At 39.5% G+C, this 23,024-nt stretch overlaps 1 protein-coding gene across 2 annotated transcripts in view; it reads left to right on the plus strand.

Moving 5' to 3' along the window:
• Nucleotides 1-23,024, plus strand: part of PLCB2 (phospholipase C beta 2) — a 166,000-nt gene that overhangs the window by 111,796 nt on the left and 31,180 nt on the right. The window contains exons 18-26 of one of the 2 annotated variants that reach the window (XM_033953411.1): nucleotides 531-655; nucleotides 5,249-5,403; nucleotides 9,113-9,277; nucleotides 11,393-11,492; nucleotides 11,946-12,050; nucleotides 16,709-16,803; nucleotides 17,803-17,872; nucleotides 18,495-18,539; nucleotides 20,960-21,170. In XM_033953411.1, coding sequence (XP_033809302.1) covers nucleotides 531-655; nucleotides 5,249-5,403; nucleotides 9,113-9,277; nucleotides 11,393-11,492; nucleotides 11,946-12,050; nucleotides 16,709-16,803; nucleotides 17,803-17,872; nucleotides 18,495-18,539; nucleotides 20,960-21,170 — 1,071 coding nt within the window. Of the gene's footprint in view, nucleotides 1-530; nucleotides 656-5,248; nucleotides 5,404-9,112; nucleotides 9,278-11,392; nucleotides 11,493-11,945; nucleotides 12,051-16,708; nucleotides 16,804-17,796; nucleotides 17,873-18,494; nucleotides 18,540-20,959; nucleotides 21,171-23,024 lie in introns of both variants that reach the window. The other variant, XM_033953410.1, reaches the window with a different exon arrangement.

Below are 23,024 nucleotides of genomic sequence, written 5' to 3' on the forward strand. Positions count from 1 at the left end.
TTAAGTAATTGTTTTCCTTAGGTTTACCTTAATAGCGCTAAGCCCCGCGCTAGCCGAAAAACTACCGCCTGCTCAAGAGGAGGCGGTAGCGGCTAGCACGGCCGGCAAATTAGAACGTGCTATTACCCGTGTTAAACCGCTAACGCGGCTTCGTAAAAGGAGCCCTTAGCTTAAATGTTGTGAAAAAGCTTTTGTAGCGAAACATGTTGGCGAAAGAACGTCCCTAACAGAGACCACAACGTTAAAGCTAAGTCTTAAGAACTAAGTTATATATTTATCAAGTATTGAAAACATTAAAAAATGATAAATTAAAAAATTAAGTTGATCCGGTGAAGATAATGTAAATGCACATCAAGCTTAACATAAAGAAAAAATTTGAACGTGGAGTGATGCATCTGAGGATCGAGTTAGCATTCTGATGACTGGTTTCTAAAGAGGAACAAGTTAAAGAGAAGGTCATTTATGAATAAATGCTTATTTAATTTATAGAATAAGAGTGCAGCCATTTTTCTTATATCATAACTGTGCAGATATAACAAGCGACAAATGAGTAGGATTTATCCCAAAGGCACCAGGATGGACTCTTCAAACTACATGCCTCATATGTTCTGGAATGCTGGCTGTCAGATGGTGGCATTGAATTTTCAGACCATGGGTGAGTGATGGGTTCACACAACTTCAGGAGATGAGCTCCAGTTCAGCGACATTTACCCCAGCCAACAGCATGGTCAGTCTTTTTTCCTGTCTCTCTTTTCTCTTTCCACTGGTATACCCGGTCAATCTCTTTATCTCCAGGTTGTTCCTCTTCTCCCCTTTGCTAACTCTGCTCTCAGCTGCATCCTGTGTATATTTCTGAAGTATTACATGGGATTAGTGAGCAACAAGCTTGGCTTATCCTTTGGGTAGACTAGGCAGTTTCTAGGATGGCAACTTCTGAAGGGCCATGATAACAGCTTCAATTAAAGCAAAACAACAGAGTCTGACAGCCAGACAACTCAAAAAACCTAACTTTACCTCCAGGTAGGGTGGGTAGCTTTCAAATTTATCTAGATATATAGCCATTTACCTGGGTAAACAGCTTTTGGAAATTGCCCTCATTACATATATACATACAAAACAAAACTTAATATTTCAAAATGTGATGCCCGTCTTTTACATTTTTATCTGATTGTTCTGGTATGAGTGATAGGATAATCATGATAGCTTAATTATGAAAACCCCAGAGAATATCTGGAAGTATGCAAGATTTTTTTTTTTTGAGGGGGGAGGGGAATTCAAGGGTGAAGGTTCATCTATGGGCTTGGTCTTTACTCACCAACAGAACAGATTTTCAGGATATCTCTTGTGTATATCCATATAACTTACATAAATAGAAAGAGCTATACTTTAATATAAATAAATTACTATTGTCACTATTCCAAATAAAGTGTTCACAAATTTATTGCTTTCTTTAAAATACCTATACAACACCTTCTCCACATACAATTCATGCCTTATAAATATATTAAAACATTCAAAATCTACCCAATCACCTTGCTAAAAGTCCAATCATAAAGTGCATCAAAGTCTGTATGATATACTACTATATCTTCAATCCTGTGTTAATTTTCTTTTTTCTTTTTCCAATTATCTTCTTTCTGTTATAGTCCTTATTCATATATCATACTCCAATCTTCAAAAATCTGAATAGACACGCCCTACACAGGTCTGTGTTTCGCCGTTCGGCGTCATCAGGGGCTTTAGACTGTTCCCAACTTCAGATTTAAAATATGTTCTACAATACATGATATATATTCTCTTATTATCATTACTGCAAATCACATCACAATACCCCTATCATAACAATACATCATTATATAAATTTGTAAGCCCACTGAGTCTATTGTATATAAATCTTTCTCACATTCATTAGGTCGATCCTGAAAACCTGACCTGTTGGTGGCCCCAAAGTCTAGGACATCTGGTACCTTTGCACTGGCCCTGCTGAGTTGCTGTTTTGTGTCCATGTTCCCTTTGATAAGATTGTGGCGGTATAGAAGAATAAAGTTATTATTATTATTTGATGAAGTCCCCCCCTAAATATCAGTACTAACCATAAAACTCAAAGCCAGCAATTTTGAGGGTGGTCTGGGAGCAAAAGAGTAGCCTAGTGGCTAGGGCAGCTGCCTCGACACCCTGAGGTTATGAGCTCAATTCCCACTGCAGCTCCTTGTGACTCTAGGCAAGTCACTCAACACCTCATTGCCCCAGGTAGAAAATAAGTATCTGTCTAAATGCTTTGCTTGCAATCGCAAGGAAAAAGCAGTATATCAAGTTTCATCCCCTTTACCCTTTACGTATGCAGTTAAAAGCTGATATTCAGCCTAAGTTATCTGGACAAATCACATTGCATAAAACTCATTATGTCATATGTTCAAAATGGAAAGATCAATAGCTATACAAAATGGAAATTATAAGACCTTTTCTAAAATATGGGGGCCATTGACATCTTTTTGTGATGATTAAACACCAGTTATTTTATTGAAATATACACCATGAGTATTAGGGAGGGGGAGGGTTCTTATTTTATTGTGTATACTATTAATAATAATGGGAAGGGGGGTTATGGGTTTATATATATATATATACAATTGTTGTTTTTCTTGATAGACTTCCAAGTGATGTTTTCAAGAATATGTATATTAAATTGTACACTTGTTGAATGATTAAAAATGAATAGAGATATATAAAAAGATTGCATAAAACACAGTCCTGTCTTTGTCCAGTTTAACTTATGTGGTTAAATGCTGAATATCACACTTAACTGGATAAGTGATAGCCACTCGCACAAAAAACAGAAGCCAGTTCCTGAATGTGACCTGGTATTGAATAACTGGGCATGACAACAGTGGCAAAAGAAAAGCTGACCACTACTAGCTGAATCATTACCCCATAGTTGTGTTTAAGTGTGAATGAGTAAATAACAGAAACAAGAGTTGATCCGTAAGTCATGGCAATTACTTTTTTTTCTCAAAAATGTGCCAACACTGGAAATTTAATATATACGTTTCAAAGAGTGCGACATGCACTTCTTAATATTGCCACCAGATGAGAGATAAGTGCAATGGTTGGTGGGGGGAGAAGCAAAAAACATGACATTTGAAATCATCGTTTTATTATGGCATACACTTCCCCCCCCCCTTTTTTTTTTTTTTTTTACTAAGCCAATTTAGAGGTTTCTACCATGGCCCAGAGTGCTAAATGCTCCAACGTTGCTCCAATGCTCATAGAATTCTGATGAGCATCAGAGCAGTGTTGGAGCATTTAGTGCTTTGGGCCGTGGTAGAAACCTCTACCACAGATTAGTAAAAGGGAGGGACAGTATACAACATGAACAAGAGAGTGCAAGTACAAACTGTTTAGCTGTCAACATCCTTCAAAGTAGTCTCCTAGGTTGTCTTGTGTGTCCTCCAATTTGTTTATTGTAATGACAGTGGAGTCACATCAGAGCGGTTTACATGAGCTTCTGTAAAGGTGTTACAAGAGTGTTAGCATTTTCTGAGATGGCTTTCAATACAGATTTGTGAGGGACACACTGTGAATGCACAGTATTACAAGTCATTGCTCCTTATCCCTGCCACACAATGGGCTCCTTTTACTAAGCTGCATTAGGGCATTAACTCGTGGAGTAGCGCACGCTACAATACCACGCACACTAGACGCTAACGCCAGCATTGAGCTGACGTTAGTTCTAGCCATGTAGCGCGGGGTTAGCGCGTGCTAATCTGCTGGGTGCGCTAAAAACGATAGTGCACCTTAGTAAAAGGAGCCCTATATATAACATTAGGTAGGTTTAAAGTTATACAGCGGCTGTGCCGTTGAATATTGACCTCAGTCTAATCAGATTTATTGTTAGAATTTAGATTCCAAAATTATATAAGATCTTTCATTTTTAATCTGCTTTATCCTAATTTTATTTGTAAAACTCAGAAAATTAAATTCAGCATGACAAAGCGTCATTGGATTGCATCGGTCAGTGGCAGTGTAGCCCGTCCTAGTGCACCTGTGTTTGCATAAGGACAAACCCCAGGTGGGTGAGGGCCACATTCCTGTTTCAACTGGTGCTTCTTCTGCAGGTCATCCTTTCAAGCTTTTGCTGTGGCACAGGATGAGCTCTGGCAACTTACACCACCACAAAAATATTACTACACCCTGGAAAACAGAATTATCTTCTTAGCAAACTAAAATTCAAAGGGGAAATGGGTTCCTAAATTAGACAAAATTTTGTATAAAAAAAAGAAAAAGAAATGAAGGACCAACTGATATATATACTGATGTGTATATATATATATATATATATATCCTATATAATAAAACCCTAGCTGCACATGGGCACTCTTAACTGCATGCTTCCATGAACCGTAGGTCTGTGGCCGCAGGAGTGCGCATGCACGAGTCCCCAGCCTTCTTCCCAGCACCTACCTACACTGGCCGACAGGACTGGCCACCAGCTCTAAACTCCCTACTCTCCCCAATAGTCGGCTCCTCTCACCAGCGGCACCAGTGTCGGAGAAGGCTTCCGACGCTGGCAGGGATCGGGAGGAGCCACGGTGACACCTTACGGGGCGGGAAGGGAAGCGCCGAAAAAACACTCCAGCCTCTTTGCGGTCCCGATTCCAAAACTGCAGATTCCAACAGCGTGTGCAGCACTCGACACACGCTGCTTCGGGGCCTTCTACTGCCCTGATTTGCTCTGCCACGTCTCTGATGATGTCATCAGGGACATGCCAGGGTAAATCAGGGCAGTAGAAGGCCCCGAAGCAGCGTGTGTAGAGTGCTGCACACGCTGCTGGAATCAGCAGCTTTGTCGGGACCACAGGAAGGGAAGGGGGGTAAGGGAAACGCTATGCTGCACAGGGAAGTGGTGTGGGGGGAGGGAATGCTGCTGCTGCACAGGGAAGTGGGGGGGGATCAAAATGCTGCTGTACAGGGAAGTAGGGTGGGGGAAATGCTGCTGCAAAGGGACATGGAGGGGGAGTGAATGCTGGTGTGGCTGCTGCACAGGGAAGTGGGGGGGGGGGGAAGAAAGATAGACAGCTAGCACCCATTAATGTAACGGGCTAAAATACTAGTGTATATAGTATTTTATAGTGTACACAATATATATGACACTGTACCAATATTGTATGTATACGAGAGTGATATTGGTATGTTTTATGCCGGTATTGATCAAGATATGTTAATGTAAATCCTTCTCTCTGTCTCACAGACTTACCTATGCAACTGAATATGTCTCTCTTTGAGTTCAATGGTCGCAGTGGTTATCTTATCAAACATGAGTTCATGCGCCAGGTAGACAAACAGTTTGACCCATTCACAGTGGACCGCATCGATGTAGTTGTGGCAAACACCCTCTCTATAACGGCAAGTATAAACACTAGCAGGAACATTGTTATCCATGCAGTACAGTGGATTTTCTTCATGGAGAAGAACCCTCCCTGTCATCTCTATTTACTCAGCTGGTATGGTCTCAATCTGGGCACATTGACCCCAATGTACTTTTCAAGAGGCATTTCATAACCATATTTCCCCTCACTTTGCAGTATGTACTTAAATGACTTGTAGAATCCCAGTTCTATAGAAAAAGGCCAGAAAAATCTAGAAATTTTTCCTTACTAGCACTGTTCCCTCTAAGCCAGTGGTCTCAAACTCAAACCCTTTGCAGGGCCACATTTTGGATTTGTAGGTACTTGGAGGGCCTCAGAAAAAAATAGTTAATGTCTTATTAAAGAAATGACAATTTTGCATGAGGTAAAACTCTTTATACTTTATAAATCTTTCCTTTTGGCTAAGTCTTAATAATAATATTGTAATTTATAGCTAAAGAGACATATGATGTTTTATTTTACTTTTGTGATTATAATAAACATACTGAGGGCCTCAAAATAGTATCTGGTGGGCCGCATGTGGCCCCCCGGGCCACCAGTTTGAGACCACTGCTCTAAGCTGAGTGGGAATCCTCCAATTGCATTGCTATCGGGGGAGGGGGGGTTGTACTACAATATTCTGTTTTCAGTCACTAGGGCCAAACTGGTTCCCTGGATGCCTGCACAGTTTGCCTATCCTTCACTATTGAAAATGTAATAGTAGCAGGACTGTAGGTGAAGGACTCCCTCTCAGTGCTTACCAGGATAATTTTGTAATACCCCACAGAAATTTTGGGGCTGTTAAAAGCACAAGTTACATCAGTTTTTCAAAGTGCACATACACGTGTAAGTTTGCTTTAAAAATTACTCTGGCAAAATTGCCTGTTTGCAATTGCACCTACAAGAAAGTATGTGTATCATTTTCAAAACTTAAGTGGGTATGGTACCAGTTTTTTTCCAGGGGTCTTTTTACAAAAAGTTAAACAGTATTCTAACAAAATTTATTTGGCTAGGTAAAATTGCTAGAATTGCTTTAGTGTCTTTACAAAAGCTAATTACAGAGGGAGGGGTAAATTTTCCAAATTTTTATAGGTATCATCAAGCCTATATTATGCGCCAAGGTATGTATTGGGTCCTCCCAGAGCCCACTGATAATATCCTGGACTGGATATGGTTGGAATGGCGACTTATGTTTCCTCTGCAACTTTACCATGTTCTTAGTATCAAGATGCCTAGGCTATATAAAGAAAACAGAATATTAGTTGATACATGGAAAACCTTAAGATATGTAAATAATCTAACACCTATTCCAATTCACAAATCAACAAATCAAACTATTTGGCTAAACTCCAAGATTCAAATTGGCGGTTTTAATATCATCTGGAAGCATTGGATGATTGCAGGTATACGTACATTAGAATACGTTTTGTCGAATGGTAAGTTGCTTGAGTTTTCACAGATGCAACATAAATTTGGTCTTAGTAAATCACAAAGTTTTAGATGGTTGCAACTGAAGCAGGCCATTCAGGTAGGGTTCCCTAAATGGAAAAATCTCACTAATCAATATAGCTTGGAATTCTTATGCTTTCAGGTGGATTTTCTGGGGTACCAGGCCATTCAGTGGTATAAATTAATATCTAGATATATGATTAAAAAATCAAAAACTGGTCTTCGGGATATTTGGAGCATTGAGATTAAGCATCAGATTACTGCGTCTCAATGGTCACGAATTTGGTCTTGGAGGATGTGATGTACAGTATCTGCATCTGTGAGACAAACTTGGTTTTTTCTGTTACATAGAGCTTTCTGGACCCCTGTTCGTTTACAAAAATTAGATAGCGCTAAGTCTAATAGATGTTGGCATTGTCATCTTGAAGCTGGGACTTTAGATCATTTATTATTCTATTGTCCATGTATTTTGGATTTTTGGAAATCAATTTGGGGCCAAATAAATAGGTTGTTAGAAAATCCGATAGCCTTGACATATGATACTATTTTATTTGGCATGTCGATGAGAGCCAAAAACAATAAGCTTCTACTTATTCTGACTGGAATTGCCATTCAACATATTACATTCAATTGGAAAAATCAGAGTAGATTAAATTACAGTTTTTGGTAGAGTTCTGTATGTCATATTTATAAAATGGAAAGAACGTTAGCCACACAGAGAGGAAATTTTGAGATGTTTGGGGACCATTAACAGACTTTTGTAATGAGTAGTAAACATTTTCCCTTCATAAGATAATTGAAATGAGGGGATAGGGATGGGTGGGAGGGATGATTTTTTGATATGTTTGAATGTATATTGTATAATATAATATAAATGAATATTTTTGATGTGATAGGGATAGGAGGGGAGGTTAACTTTCATGAATGTCAATTGATGATAATTATAGTAATACAAGTGATGTTTTTTCAGATCATTTGTTATTTCTTGATACACTTGATGTAAGTTATAAAATGAATAAAAATTATATATAAAGAATAATCAAGACATAAAAACACACACACACACAAAAAAAAAAAAACCTTAAGTTTGTGTGCAAATGAAAATTACACTAAGACTCTGTCCCTCCCTCAAATGTAGATAAAAGCATATGGATACTGGGCTTGAACACATTCTTTTCCCATGCATCTAAATAGAAGTCTTGTGAAAGGGCATTTCTTGAATAAAACGCTGCTTTACTTGTGGAAATGCCTTTTGTATCCCACTGTAAATGCATGAAATATGGGTGTAATAAACATAGAAACATGATGGCAGATAAAGGCCAAATGGCCCATCTAGTCTGTCTATACGGAGTAACTATATATCATATATGGGCTATATACTTAGGACTGTCCCAAGCTGGAAATGCGTCATACCCCCTTGAGCTCCTATCCCACCCACTGAGTCATAGCCATGCAGGGAAAGCAATGGACAGGACTCAATTTTAGAGCCCCTGCCTCCCTTGCATCCTTTGCAGCCGCACTGCCCGCAAATAGCTCACTACAGCCCTGTATATAATGCCTGCCTGGCTATACTATGGAAAACAAAGGGATAATGAATTGGGAGAGTGAGTATTGGAACAAGTTATTAATAGGGATACGAGGAGTTTGATGGCATATAAAGGTGGTAGAGAACTGTAGAGAAGATAGTGCTTGTATGGACAGAATAATGTGATATAGAGCAGTGTTCTTCAACCACCGGTCCACAGAAATTTCCTGCCGGTCCACAGGGCCAGCATGTGCATCAGGCCCAAAACTGTGTTCTTCAACTGCCGGTCCGCGGTGCGATCGATGCATTGTTAATAAGATTATATTGTGTGTATATATGAAAAATGAATGGAAAAAATAGTGTTACAGTTAGGACTATGGGGGCAGGGTCTGGGGTGGAGATTGGGTAGAGATGGGCAGGGTCTGGCCCACGACTTAGCCCAGTGTTCTTCAACCGCCGGTCTGCGGACCGATGCCAGTCCACAAAATAATTATTTTATTTCTGCTGGTCCATAGGTGTAAAAAGGTTGAAGAACACTGATATAGAGGATGGTGTGGTTTGCAGAAGTACTATGGACAAGTCAGTCCAATAGCAGATATTCAAATGATCCAAGTTGGTGGCATGGGAAACAGTGTGGTTGGGATTATAGGACAGCCAATGGCAAGTGGAAGCACTCAGAATGTTATATATGTCATCTCATATTGTATTTGTGGGGGATTCTTATTTCTTATAGATCCTTTCTGGACAGTTCCTTTCGGAGCGTAGCATAAAGACTTATGTAGAAGTGGAACTGTTTGGACTTCCAGGAGACCCGAAACGTAAATATAAGACTAAAGTAACATCATCTCCTAACTCTATCAACCCAGTATGGAAGGAAGATGCCTTTGTTTTTGAAAAGGTAAGATGAGAAACTCCCCTTAAGAATTATAGGGGCATTGCCTGACATTGTAAATTCCATAAGACAACCTGTCTAGAGGTTCTGAGGGACCTAATGGATTCTAGAGTCTAGAACAGTGATTCCCAAACCTGTCCTGGCAGTCAGGTTTTCAGAATATCCCCAAAAAATTTTCATGAGACTGACTGGACAGATTTGGGAGCCCCCGATCTACAATCTCAAAGGGTCTTCTGTACAGATTCCAGAGATCATGATAGATCCTCTTTTTTACTCCAAGAAATTTGTGTTTTTGAAATTTGAAGGCTATTAAAACTTGATTGGAAGGGTTGCTGCATATGGCACATTATTTCTTTGCACATTTTGTTCTATACAACAAGAGTAAATGAAAATACTTAAGAAAGAAAAAAGATTTTGTATGATGTTGCATCAAATGATCCTTTCAGTTTGGGAATAGTTGCAAAGATTCATACAGCAAATTAGTTTTTATGATGTACAGTTGAACCTTTTTATAAAATACATGTGGCCTCACGCACTGTCTCTCACCAAAATGTCAGATGTAACATGAGTCAAATTAATGGGAAAGGGATTGGAACTTGTATACCACCTTTTTGTAGTTTTACAACCCACACTCCAAGTGGTTTACATACAGGTATTTCAAGTATTTTCCCTATCTGTCCTGGTGGGTTCACAATCTATCTAGTGTACCTGGGGCAGTGGAGGATGAAGTGACTTGCCCAGTAATGGCATGGGAGTTGAACCCACAACCTCAGGGTGCCGAGGCTGTAGCTCTAATTACTACACCATACTCTGCCTCTTAGCATAAAAATGTATTGAAGGCAGTTTATAAATATGCAAAAGATTTACCCCCTTGTATAAAACTGCACAAGAGGTTTTTAGCACCAGCTAGCATGCTGAAAGCTCGGTGCTGCTCTGATGGTCATAGAATTCCAATGAGCATTGGAGCAGTACAGAGCATTAGCACACCAGCTGGCACTAAAAATCTCTTGTGCAGTTTTGTAAAGGGAGGGTAGTGTTGTGTTGTTGTTGTTTTTTTTTTTTTTTACTAAGCTATGGTAAGCAATAGTGCATGCATACCGCAGCTGAAAAGCGCTAAGGCATCCCTCAGTAACTTTGTAATGTGCACATACTACCCATGCAGTAAAAAATACTTTTTTTTGTCACTGAGGGGGCATGTTTGTGCAAATCAGTTAGTTCAGCTGTATTACCTCATGAGCCCTTACCACCTACAAAATAGGTGTCAGTAAGTGCTGGTGCAATCATTTTTTTTAATGGCCATGCACTAATGGCAAGACTAGTGCATGGTCATTAATTCATAAAATAGAAAATTAGTCATTGTACTGTTGCAGTAAAAATGGCCTTAGAGCATGGGATAGACCCGGTAAGGGCGAGCTCAGTAGTGAAGCGAGAGTGACCAGCACCCCTTCTCCCGCCCTCTTCCCCGCACCCCCTGCCATGTGCCTGCACCCCTTCCCCATACCTTATCAACTTTGGCGCGAGCAGCGACAAACTTGCTGCCTGCATCGGCTTCAGAGCTCTCTCTGACGTCACTTCCTCCCAGAAGAACTACTTAGGCTCCTTTTACAAATAGCGCGCGCTAAATTGCCAAGCGCGCTAGACCTTAACGCCAGCATTGAGCTGGCATTATTCTAGAAGCATACCGCGCGGTTTAGCATGTGGTAATTTCATGCGTGCGTTTAAAACGCTAGCGCACCTTAGTAAAAGGAGCAATTAGTGCTAGATCCACACTAAATCAAACTACGAGTATTTAACTGTCTTACAGGTTATTGTGGTTTATATTTTTATAAACTGTATTAATCCGTACATTTGAATTATGCATGCATGTTCTATATTTGGTATATTTTTATGATATATTGTTTGTTGTATTCATTTTTGTGAACTGCTCTGGGATGAACTATATCTAAGGAAGGTGGTTATACGCCTGTGGAATGATGGAGAATGTGCAAAATAAATTGTCTTTCTGAATTGGACTTATGTTTTTTCCTGCACCACTGCCATGCCTACTGGGAATGGGGAGAGAATTTAAAAAAAAACAAAAAACGACAGTCCTGAATCTGACCTCTTGGACTTTCTCTGCAGATTTTAATGCCAGAGTTGGCATCTCTCAGAGTGGCAGTGCTTGAGGAAGGAGGGAAGTTCATTGGCCACCGCATAATACCTGTGAATGCTGTGCAATCAGGTACAGCTCAAGCTTCAGCCCACAGACTTCACCCTTCCTCCCCAGCGAAAAGGAGGCGGACAGGGCAAGCATAGGAAGGCTGGATGAAATCTGTATCTGAACATGAAGATGGATCTAGTCTTCCATGTGTCTCAAAACCTCCAGAGAGGACTACAAGAGCACAGTGCTTTCCTGCTCAGTTTGTAGCATGCTGATAGGACGTGACTGTTAAATCATAGAGCTGAGATTTATTAAACTTATCTGTGGAGCTCTTTGAATCTAATAAATGTTCATCCTCCTTTCTGTACCATCCACTTTCTTTGGTTTTTTTTTCCTTATCTCTCTTTGGGTGCTGAGTGACTTCACGTTCTGTCATTCATTCTTTTCTCTCTAATGCGTAACAGCTCCAGGTTTGAGAAGATTTTCTGTTTTTCCTGCTTCTTACATTAATCCCTTCTCCTCTCTGTCTTTCAGGATTCCACCACATTTGCCTTCACAGCGAGAGTAACATGCCTCTCACCATGCCTTCTCTATTTGTTTATGTGGAGGTGAAAGATTATGTTCCTGATACATGGGCAGGTGCGATCCACCTTCAGTTCATAAAGCCACCTCAGGCATTTGAAAGCATCCTTTGCGAAGTATGAAGAGTCGAAGCCCCCAATAGCTTAGCCAGCCTGGAATGACTCCGGGTCAGCTAAGTCTCGTTTGGCCAGCTATTCACTGATATTCAGCTGGAGATAGCCAGTTATCTCCCGCTGAATATCCAGCTCGCCAGTTAGCCCTCTATGTCATGCAATATAGCAGGTCACCGCCGATTTCCATCAGCTAGCCGGCTAACACACACGGTCAGATAGAGCCACTTACAAATCAGGTATATCTTTGGCCGTTAGCCTTAGCTGTGGTCTCAATATTAGGCCCATAGGGGCTGATTCTACAAACGGCGTCCTGATTGTAGGCAGCAGTAGGTGTCCTAGTGCTGTCTCACCAGCCAATCGGAACACACATTTAAAAAAATAAAAGGATGCTCCTCTATTGTAGCTGTCTGTATCATGCCTAAGGAGATGTATAAAGATGCTTATGGAGGCCCAAGGCTGGCGTGGGCTTAGTTTCTACCAGAAATAGCATTGAACGTCTATAAGCGTCCCTATGTGTCTCCACAGGCATGAGACAGACGCCTTAAATGTAGGCATGTAAAATGCTATCTTACTTTTAAGGTGTCTGTTAGAAAAAAAAGTTGCGATTCTCTAAAGCAGTGGTTTCCAACCCTGTCCTGGAGGACCACCAGGCCAATAGGGTTTTCATGCTAGCCCTAATGAATATGCATGAGAGAGATTTGCATATAATGGAAGTGACAGGCATCCAAATCTGCTTCATGCATAGTCATTAGGGCTAGCCTGAAAACCCGATTGGCTTGGTGGTCCTCCAGGGCAGGGTTGGGAACCACTGCTCTAAAGGACGCCGATGCATGATTGACATACGATCGGTTGCCACTTCCTAGATGGCTGTTGAGATCGGCATCCTTTACAGAATCAGGACCAAAGTCTCCACAACCCAGGAATAAGAAATTTTGGTGTAATGTTGGGGAAAAGATGTTAGCTATGTGTGTGTATTCTGAAGCAGTGAACTGATATGATTGTCAACCATTCAAAGTGATAAGCAAGAACAGAATCCAGGTTCAGAGCAATAGACCATAAGCAATGATTAGAGATTCAACACTGAACAATTTTACTATAAAACAACATCATAACTGAGAAAGATTTTACATAGAGGATAGTTTAGACAAATTTGTTTCCAAGTTTATTTACAATTTGATATACCGACCATCAAATAAATATCTGGACAGTTTACAATTACTAAAATTAGAGTTTTTAAAAAAATGCAATAATAAAAGTAAAAATAGGGGAGCATAAAAACCAGACAAAGATACGGACAAAGTAGGCACTGGGTGAGGGGAAAATTCCAAATTACATCATTAGATTTCATACCTCTTGTTGCAAAAATATTATTTTGACAGTTCTCAACATAAACAGAAAAAAGATCCCGAAACAGCAGTTAGGAGATTAAAGAGTCTATTTTCTAAGCTGTATTATGAGAACATAAAAAAATAAGAATTGTCATACTGGGACAGAGCAAAGGCCCATCAAGCCAGTATTCTGTTTCCAACAGAGGCCAACCCAGGTGTCAAGTACCTAGCTAGATCCCAAGTAGCAAAACAGATTCTATGCTGCTTATCCTAGGAATAAGCAGTGGATTTCCCCAATCCATCTCAATAATGGCCTATGGACTTCTCTTTTAGGAAATTATCCAAACCATTGTGACAGTAAACTGGGGTAATTAACAGCAATGTGGGTTATTTGCTAATGACACAGCATAATGCAAATGTTTCCTCCCATAATGCAATTAATGAAATTCATGCAAAGTAGTTATTATTATGTAAAATGAGTAACATAGCTTGCATGCAAATTCACAAACTGCATTATGCATTGAATGTTAATACACCTCAAAAGGTGTTCTTAACTTTCTCATGGGAACATTAGCCTACTAATTTATCACCAAACTCCTGGGAATGGTGTGAAAGGTGGCAGCAAGTAAAATTTAAAAAAATGCTTTCCTGTATCCCAAATCCTATTAAAAAGATGTGCAAAATGGTAAACTGCTTGATTGTTCACAGTTGCAACATAAATATGGTCTTAATAAATCACAAAGTTTCAGATGGTTGCAACTGAAGCAGGCTATTCAGGAAGGGTTCCCTGAATGGAAAAATTTTAACAATCAATATAGTTTGGAATTTTTATGCTTTCAGGTGGACTTTCTGGGACACCAGGCCGCGCAGTGGTATAAATTGATAAACGGATTTGTAAACAAGAAGCCTAAAACTGGTCTAAGGGATATTTGGAGCATTGAGATTAAGCATCAAATTTCTGTGTCTCAATGGCCATGAATTTGGTCTTGGAGGATGAGATGTACAGTGTCCACATCTATGAGACAAACTTGTTTTTTTCTTCTGCATAGAACATTTTGGACCCTAGTTAGATTACAAAAGTTAAATAGCTCTAAGTCTAATAGATGATGGCATTGTAATCTTGAAGCAGGGACTCTAGAAGACTTATTATTCTGTTGTCTATTTATCTTGGCCTTTTGGAAATCAATATGGGGCCAAATAAATTGTTTATTGGAAAATCCTGTGGCATTATCGTATGATATGGTTCTATTTGGCATGTCAATGAGAGCAAAGAGCCAAATTTCATCTAAAAATAACAGGCTTCTTTTGATTATGAAATACAACATATCACAGTAATTGGAAGAATTGGAACAGACTCAATTACAGTTTTTGGTTGAAGTCGTTGTGTCACATTTATAAAATGGAAAGAACAATAGCCATACAAAAAGGAAATTATAATAAATTTTAAGAGATTTGGGGGCCATTGATGAATTATTGTAATGAATAGATACCATTTTTCCTTAATTAATACAATTGCAAATGAGGGGGTGAAGGTGGAGGGATTTCTGATCTTTTATTAAATGTTTAGATCAGTAGGAAAGGATATTTTGTAGGATATATGTGATTGCATATGATATGGTAGGGGTGGGAGGGAGGGGGGTTACATTTTATTAATTAATGTTGAATATAATGAAAATCAAGTGATGTATTTAATTTCAAATGTTAAGTATTGATACACTTGTTGTTAGTTGTAAAAATGAATAAAGATTAAAAAAAAAAAAAAAAAAAGATGTGCAGCCACCCCTGGCTAGACTTTCCCCTTCCCCCGGCACTCCCAATGTGCAGATCCCCCAGTCTTTCATTAAATATAACAGACTTATGTGACAACTCACACCCCACCTCTGACTTATAAGAAATCTTTAAATCCCACCCTCCAGCCATCCTCCCAATCCCCTTCTGATTTGAAATTTTTCTAAAAGATAGAAAGTTGAATGGGTGAGTGGAGATGTGGGATTTGAAGTTTTTAAAGGATTTGCAAATTGAGGGCGAGTGAGGTGGGCTTTACATTTAATGAGGATTGGAGAATTAGATCATCTGGAGTAGGTAGTTCTTGTGGATTAAGACCACATTTTTTTAATGAGAAATGGAGGGCCATTTTCTATAGGACATCTAAGTCCAAGTCTGGACATCTTGAGAAAGATGTCCAAAAATCAGGTGGAGAAAATGGCCATTTCAAATCTGCAAGACATTTATCTTTTTTTTTTTTTAATGCCTGCTAGATGTCTTGGCTTTGTAAGACATCTATCTTTGATCTAGCACCCACTATTCATGCAAGCAGCTTAGCAAGGGCCAAATAGTGCGCATATATTTTAGAATAGAATGCACGTGATCTATTTTGTTCTTCCCCCTAAGCACATCTCCAGGAATGTTTCATTTTTATTTCCGGTTAAATGCACATGCACTATGAATACCTGTCCAACAGGTTACTTTTAAGGCAGAGGAGGGTACTTTTTCCTGGGTAAATAGCTTTGAAAATTGTTCTTTGAGGATATTAGAAGAGGGGAGTCAGGAACCTAGTGGGAAATGAGCAAGCATGAACAGACTAATTTGTGCACAATTTGGTTTCCCTCTGGAACTTTAGGAAGGCAATGCAAACCTTCATCTTCTGCAGTCCAGCTCCATGAAAAGACCAAGCCTAAGTGATCTCAGATAAACCTTTGAACTAAGCCATAGCGCAAGTTCCTCACCACAGCATGTACAGTATAGTTAATTAGAGTATCTAAGATGTTTATATCTACTGTAGCTGATTAGCGTATCTGAGAGATTTATATCTACTGTAGCATGTATATAATTCTACTTTAACATGTATAGTTACCTAGTATATTTCAGATGTTTTCTACTTGCTTCCAAAAACGTCTTAGCAAATTAGAGTTGGAGGCAGAGAAGGCCATTTTCAAACTATTCCTTAAGTACTTCTTATTATCTTAACAATATGTAATTTTTAATATCATAACAATTCTTATGTAATCTGCCTTGAACCGCAAGGTAAAGGCGGAATAGAAATCACTAATGTAATGTAATATAATGTCTTGTCCATATTTGTCTTGACTATCCTCTGTATGTACTCCTATAACCCGTTCTGGGCTCTTTTGGGAGGAAGGGCTAAAGAGAGAAAGAAAGATAGATCCTCTTGCTGAGCATGGAGAATGGAAATGTCTCTGTGACTAGTCATTGGGAAAGATAGCATGCATAGGTGAAACACTAAGAATACAGCTGTCCTTGTTTTTGTTTCCAGATCTTACCAGTGCTCTGTCCAACCCTATCAAGTTCTTCAACGCCCGTGATAAGAAGTTCGTTAAGGACAAGGATAGTGCTTCAGTCACAGAGAAAGTGAGTGTTACACAAAACTTTTCAAATTAGTTTGAGATCATTAAATTCTGAACTTTGGAAAAGTTGAAATTGCTTCTAAATTTTCATCAGTGAACAAGGTGAATCAAAAACCTGATACTCATAGAAACATGACGGCAGATAAAGGCCAAATGGCCCATCTTGTCTGCCCATCCACAGTAACAATTATCTCGTTCTCTCTCTGAGAGGTCCTATGTGCCTATCCCAGGCCCTCTGTTTAGGGTTACCATATGGCTCCAGAAAAAGGAGGACGGATTGAGACATCCGGGTTTTACTTCCATTGAAAGTAAAACCCAGATGTCTCAATCCATCCTCCCTTTTCTGGAGCCATATGGTAACCCTATCTTTACATAAAATAAAGTTCTGGGTGTTATCTATTTTTGTACTTGCCCAGTTGTTTCAATAAAAACACTTAAAAAAATGAAAGAAAATGGTGACTGGAGTGAATGTAGCATATAACTCACCAGATTTCATGTAGTACTTAGCCAAAGACAGCACAGCAAATAGTCTAGACATAAACATCAGAATGTGATTATCAGAGAACCAAGGAGCGGCTAAGAATTGGTGAGTGTTTAGTCTAGTCTGGAAGAATTCTGAAGAAGTTATCAGGGTGCCATCAACTTTAAGGTTTGCAGTGCTATAGTGCATATCAAGAAAAATATATTTGCTGTTTACTATTAATACAATAAAAGCAACATACAACACATAGTAAACGTACAGAGCAGACAACTAATAGACTCGAGTTATGAGGCAATCATCAGGTAAGCTCTATGAAAAGCATTGCTATATCCTGTGGGTGTCTACAGATTGTCTATAGAAATATGGAACTAATTAAAAAGCTGCACTAAATCCAAAGCTGAATCTCAGTTTGAAGCAGTCTTTACTATGAATATGTTGTCCATTATCTAATCTAATCTAATCTAATCCTTGTGTTGGGTATTTCACTGGACCTTATTTGATATGCCATTTTTCCAGCAACAGGTCTCTAACATTAATGGAATGCTGAAGCCCAGCAAGGTTCTGCACATCTCCACTTCCAATGGACCTGCAGGTAATATTATAGATTCAAGTTGAACAGGGGGGACAGGGGTGCTGTATGCAAAGTGTACACATAAGTGCTATGCTCAAATTGCTGCTTATAACGGAGAAACTTAACCAAGCTTCTCTTTTGTTGAAAGGTTGCTGCCCCTTTTTCTTCACACAAGGGTGAATCTCTTCATAAAGGCAGCTAATAAATTTCAAAAACTAAATGATATATATGTTGCCTCTAGGGCAGGGGTTCTCAACTCATGACTTGGATTTCATACATTCTGGTTCCATAAATAGAACAGAATTACCCTTACCTCTCCTTTTACGAAGCCACATTAGGTTTTTTTTTTCGCCAGCCACAGCGGTATTAGCTCCGACGCTTATAGAATTCCTATGAGCATCAGAGCTAATACCACCATGGATAGCAATAAAAAAAGCTTAACGCGGCTTTGTATAAAGGGGGGGGGGCATAGATTCTTAGAATAAACAGCATGTACCATTAACCCCTCCCAGGAGGAATATAATGATACCAGTCGTAGACAAAAAAAAGATGTGAAGTAACCAGGCATTCTGCTCTGAGTGGGAAGACTCTGAGCCCAGCTCTAGGTGCAAATGGAATGAATTTTCTGTCTTAAACTTTTCAGGAACTACACCCTCCGTGGCACAAAATGTCAGCAAAGAAGCTACAGGTACTTTGTATATTGTATCCTTACCTATTGTTTCCAGCCCTATCCTGGAGGAAAACCTCACCAGTCAAACTTAAAGGATTACCACAATGAATATGCCTTAGATACATTTACATTCATTAAGTCTCCAATATATAAATTTTTCATGCATATTCATTACAGATGTCCTGAAAACAAGACTGGTGAGGTCTGCCTCCAGGACCGGGCTGGGAAACACTGCCTTAACCATCCTTCTGTTGGAGCACATGCTATACCTTTCTTCAAGTTTCTTTATTTTTTTAATTGCTTTATTTTTGTTTTCTATCTTCTTCCTGCCCCAGATATTTGTATTGGGACCTGGATAAATTCCTTTGTAAACTGCCTTAATACTCAACCCATTTACCTATATTTTTTCAGAGGTGTCAAATAAAGCCTATTATATCATTTTATTGCTTATTCCATTTGTGGAGTCTTTGACATTTAAATCTTCCTAGATGTATACCTCAGATATATCACCTGTAGATCAAGTATGTATATGTAGTATCGCATCATACCTTATGCTATAAGTTTGTCTTGTTAGGCAGACTGGATGGACCATATAGGTCTTAATCTGCTACAATGTAAATCTTACTTTTTGATGTGATTCGTCCCAGGTATCTCTGGTTTTTACGAGAAGCAGTAGACAGTGAAAATGACTTATCCTGCCTCTCTAGTTCTCAGCCTACTGATCTAGCCACTAGGTCACTCCACATGAAGCATGAGCTTCCACAGGTCTCATACTCACTCGCAACCACACACAGAAGCAGGCCCTGCAGTTTCTCACACTACTTATGGAGAGGGAGATATAGAGATAAGACCACGAATGAACCGCTGGACAAGGGGAGACTGGAAAAGAGGGAATGTGACTGAGGGGGGAAGAGGGTGCCCAGAGTTATTCCAGCCCTATCTAAGGGAATGTTTCCAGAGAGAAATGCTTCCTTCCTTCAGTGTTGCAGTCACATCTTAAGAAAGAATCCAAGGGGCTCTGAAAAACTTATGTGCTTTATCATCTTCATTATTCTTACATTAATCCAAGGGTTCTCAACCCAGTCCTCGGGACACACGTATGAGAGGATTTCAGGACATCCACAATGAATATGCAGGAGATAGATTTGCATACAGTGGAGTAGAGGCTGACTGAATTTTGGGTTCAGTTTTGATTATGGTGCTAAACCCAGCCTAAAATCCCTTTTCTGCCTGGTTTCAGTTTTGACTGAAAGGCTATGGCCATAGTTTTGGTTCAGCTAAAATTGGCTGTGTGTTTTTTAGTAGAAGCTGAAAATTTGTGCTTTATCCTTTTTGTCTTCCGCCCTCTCTCCTCTCCATTCCCCTCCGAACTTGAGTTGCCTCTCTCCCCTGCCTACCTATAGGTGCCCCTTCAGGCCTCTGCCCATGCTGGCTCTGCTCTCAAAATGGCTACCATAACCTCTAGTGGCAATCTTAAGGTCATGGCAGCCATTTTCAGAGTAGAACTGGCATGGGTTCAATGATAACAACCTTCTACTTTCCACTTTTAGAAGATTTTTTTAAATTGTTTTGGCAATAAGAAACTTCCAGATTGAGGTTATTTAAAGGTTTGGCTGTTGTGTAATACAGATCTGTGTTTGTTGAGAACGATAGGATTTCTGAACAAGGATTGGCATAAGAGGAGGGGTAAGGAAGAAGAAGAGTTTAAAAAGGGAAAATGAAGATTTGGCCCAATGGCTCCATAATGTGCGGTGGCTGCCAAAAAAGCAAACAAGATGCTGGAATTATTAAAAAAAGGGATGGCTAACAAGACTAAAGATATTATAATGCCTCTGTATCACTCCATAGTATTGCGTTAAATTCTAGTCTCCTTATCTCAAGAAAGATATAGCGGCATTAGAAAAGGTTTGAAAAAGAGCGACCAAGATGATAAAGGAGATAGAACTCCTCTTATATGAGGAAAGACTAAAAAGGTTAGGGCTCTTCAGCTTGGAAAAGAGAAGGATGAGGGGAGATAGGATTGAAATCTACACGTTCTACTCCACTCAGGATTTTGTAGACTTCAATCATATCTCCCCTCAGCCATCTCTTTTCCAAGTTGAAGAGCCCTAACCGTTTTAGTCTTTGACACGCAGCTCCTGACTGGTGAGGCCCAACTTTAGTACAGGAAGAGGCGGTCGGAGCATTCTGCGAGTGATTTCCTTCACTTGCCGGCGCTCCGGCTGCCCTCTCCTGTCTCCCCTGCTAAAAACCATATTTGCGTTTTTTCAACATTCGCAGGGGTTCCTGGAACAGAACCCCCGCAAATATCGGGGGAGTACTTTACTTTATTGTGACCAAATAAATACAAATACTAGTGGAGAGAGACTGTAACAGAGACTGAAAGAAAAAGGTGTGTGAGGATGAAAGAAAGAATTTGAAGGGTGTATTTGTTTCAGAGCCTCAGACCGCCAACCTGGAGGAGCTACAGAAACAAAAAGGGTATGTCAAGTTGCAGAGGAAGCAGGAAAAGGAGCTGAAGGAGATAGAGCGGAAGAGCGGCAAGCGCAAAGAGGAGCTTCTGCAGAGATACGCCATGCTCTTCACTGAGCTTCGCAGCCAGGGAGGCAGGAAGAGAAGCATTACCTGGAAAAATCAGAAGAAGAAAAGGTAAGGTGAGGTCCCTCTCAGAAAGACTGTCCAATCTGATTTCCTTCCCCTGAAGGAGAAGCCTCAGAATCCGGTCCTAGAAAGGGCCCATACACAGTCAAATTAAGGATAAACGTAAAGAAGAAGTCTACTATTGCAGGATGGGAGTGGGTGTGGTCCAAGATATCTTTAATCCATGCACTGAAGCTCTGATTCTATAAACAGTGCCGAGATCCACGGCACCTAGCCGAGTGCTGGGCGAAACTCAAAATTTATTAATTGGCGTGGTAATTGAAAATGCCATTAAAAACCAATTTAAAAAAATTCCACACAGAACTCGAAAAGGCGCCTACAGACACCTACCTGAAAAGTAGACATACGGGCAGAGAATGGACGTGGAATGACTTAGGCATCGGTAGGCATCTGTGTTAGGCACCGATAAATTAGGCCAGGAAAACACTAACATTATGATGCCTGCCAGCACATAAGTCAAATTAGGTACTGTTAGGCACAATTCTATAAAAGATAACCACATTGAACGATGCCTAGCTGTTGGTGCTGCTAGGTGCCATTTATAGAATCAGGGCCTAAAAGCTAACTCTGCCAGTGGGGCACACATGGAGACTATCTGTTCCAAACTGCCAGGCTTCCGAATGGCTGACGAACCTGCAAGCTTACAGGGCACTTAACATCGTCAATAAGGATAACGCCTAGAATATATAAAGAAAACAAAATATTAGTAGGTACATGGAAAACCTTAAGATATGTAAATAATCTTACACCTATTCCAATACAGAAATCAACAAAGATTCAAATTGGCGGATTTACGATCATTTGGAAGCATTGAGTGATGGCAGGTATTCGTATTTTAGAAGATGTTATATTTAATGGAAAGCTGCTTGAATTTTCACAGTTGCAACATAAATTTGGTCTTGATAAATCACAAAGTTTTAGATGGTTGCAACTGAAGCAGGCCATTCAGGCGGGGTTCCCTGAATGGAAAAATCTTAATAATCAAGTTAGTTTAGAATTCTTATGCTTTCAGGTGGACTTCCTGGGACACCAGGCCACACAGTGGTATAAATTGATATCTGGATTCATGAATAAAAAAACAAAGACTGATCTTAGAGACATTTGGAGCATTTAGATTAAGAATCAAATTACTGCGTCTCAATGGCCACGGATTTGGTCTTGGAGGATGAGATGTACAGTGTCTGCATCTATGAGACAAACTTGGTTTTTTCTGTTACATAAAGCATTCTGGACCCCTGTTCGTTTACAAAAATTAGATAGCTCGAAGTCTAGTAGATGTTGGCACTGTAATCTCGAAGCAGGGACTTTAGATCATTTATTATTTCATTGTCCATTTTTTTTTTTTTAATTCTTTATTCATTTTTAATCTTTCATCAAGTGTATAAAAATCAAAATAATAACAATCAACAAATCTCTTGAAAATCTTATCATCATATTCTATACACAAATAAAGAATCCCTTCCCCCTCCCTCCAACCCTGTTACTAATTCTATCACATAACCCCTCCAATACCAACCCATCCCCACTCTACAATAAATGATGTATCTTCCATAGAAAAATGGCATCTAATCATGGCAAAACAATGTTAATGGCTCCCATATTTTAATAAAGTTTTTATAATTTCCAGTTTGTACCGCTAATGATCTTTCCATTTTATACAGGTGACATAACAAGCTCCACCAAAAATTAAAACTAAGTCTTCTATGGTCTTTCCAATTATTAGTAATATGTTGAATGGCAACTCCCGTCATGATCAATAAAAGTTTATTGTTACACGACAATATTTGACTCTTTTTTCTCATAGACATGCCAAATATCACAGTATCATAAGATAACACTACA

This window comes from Geotrypetes seraphini, chromosome 7 (genome assembly GCF_902459505.1).
Source record: "Geotrypetes seraphini chromosome 7, aGeoSer1.1, whole genome shotgun sequence".
In the NCBI taxonomy this organism is placed as follows: domain Eukaryota; kingdom Metazoa; phylum Chordata; class Amphibia; order Gymnophiona; family Dermophiidae; genus Geotrypetes; species Geotrypetes seraphini.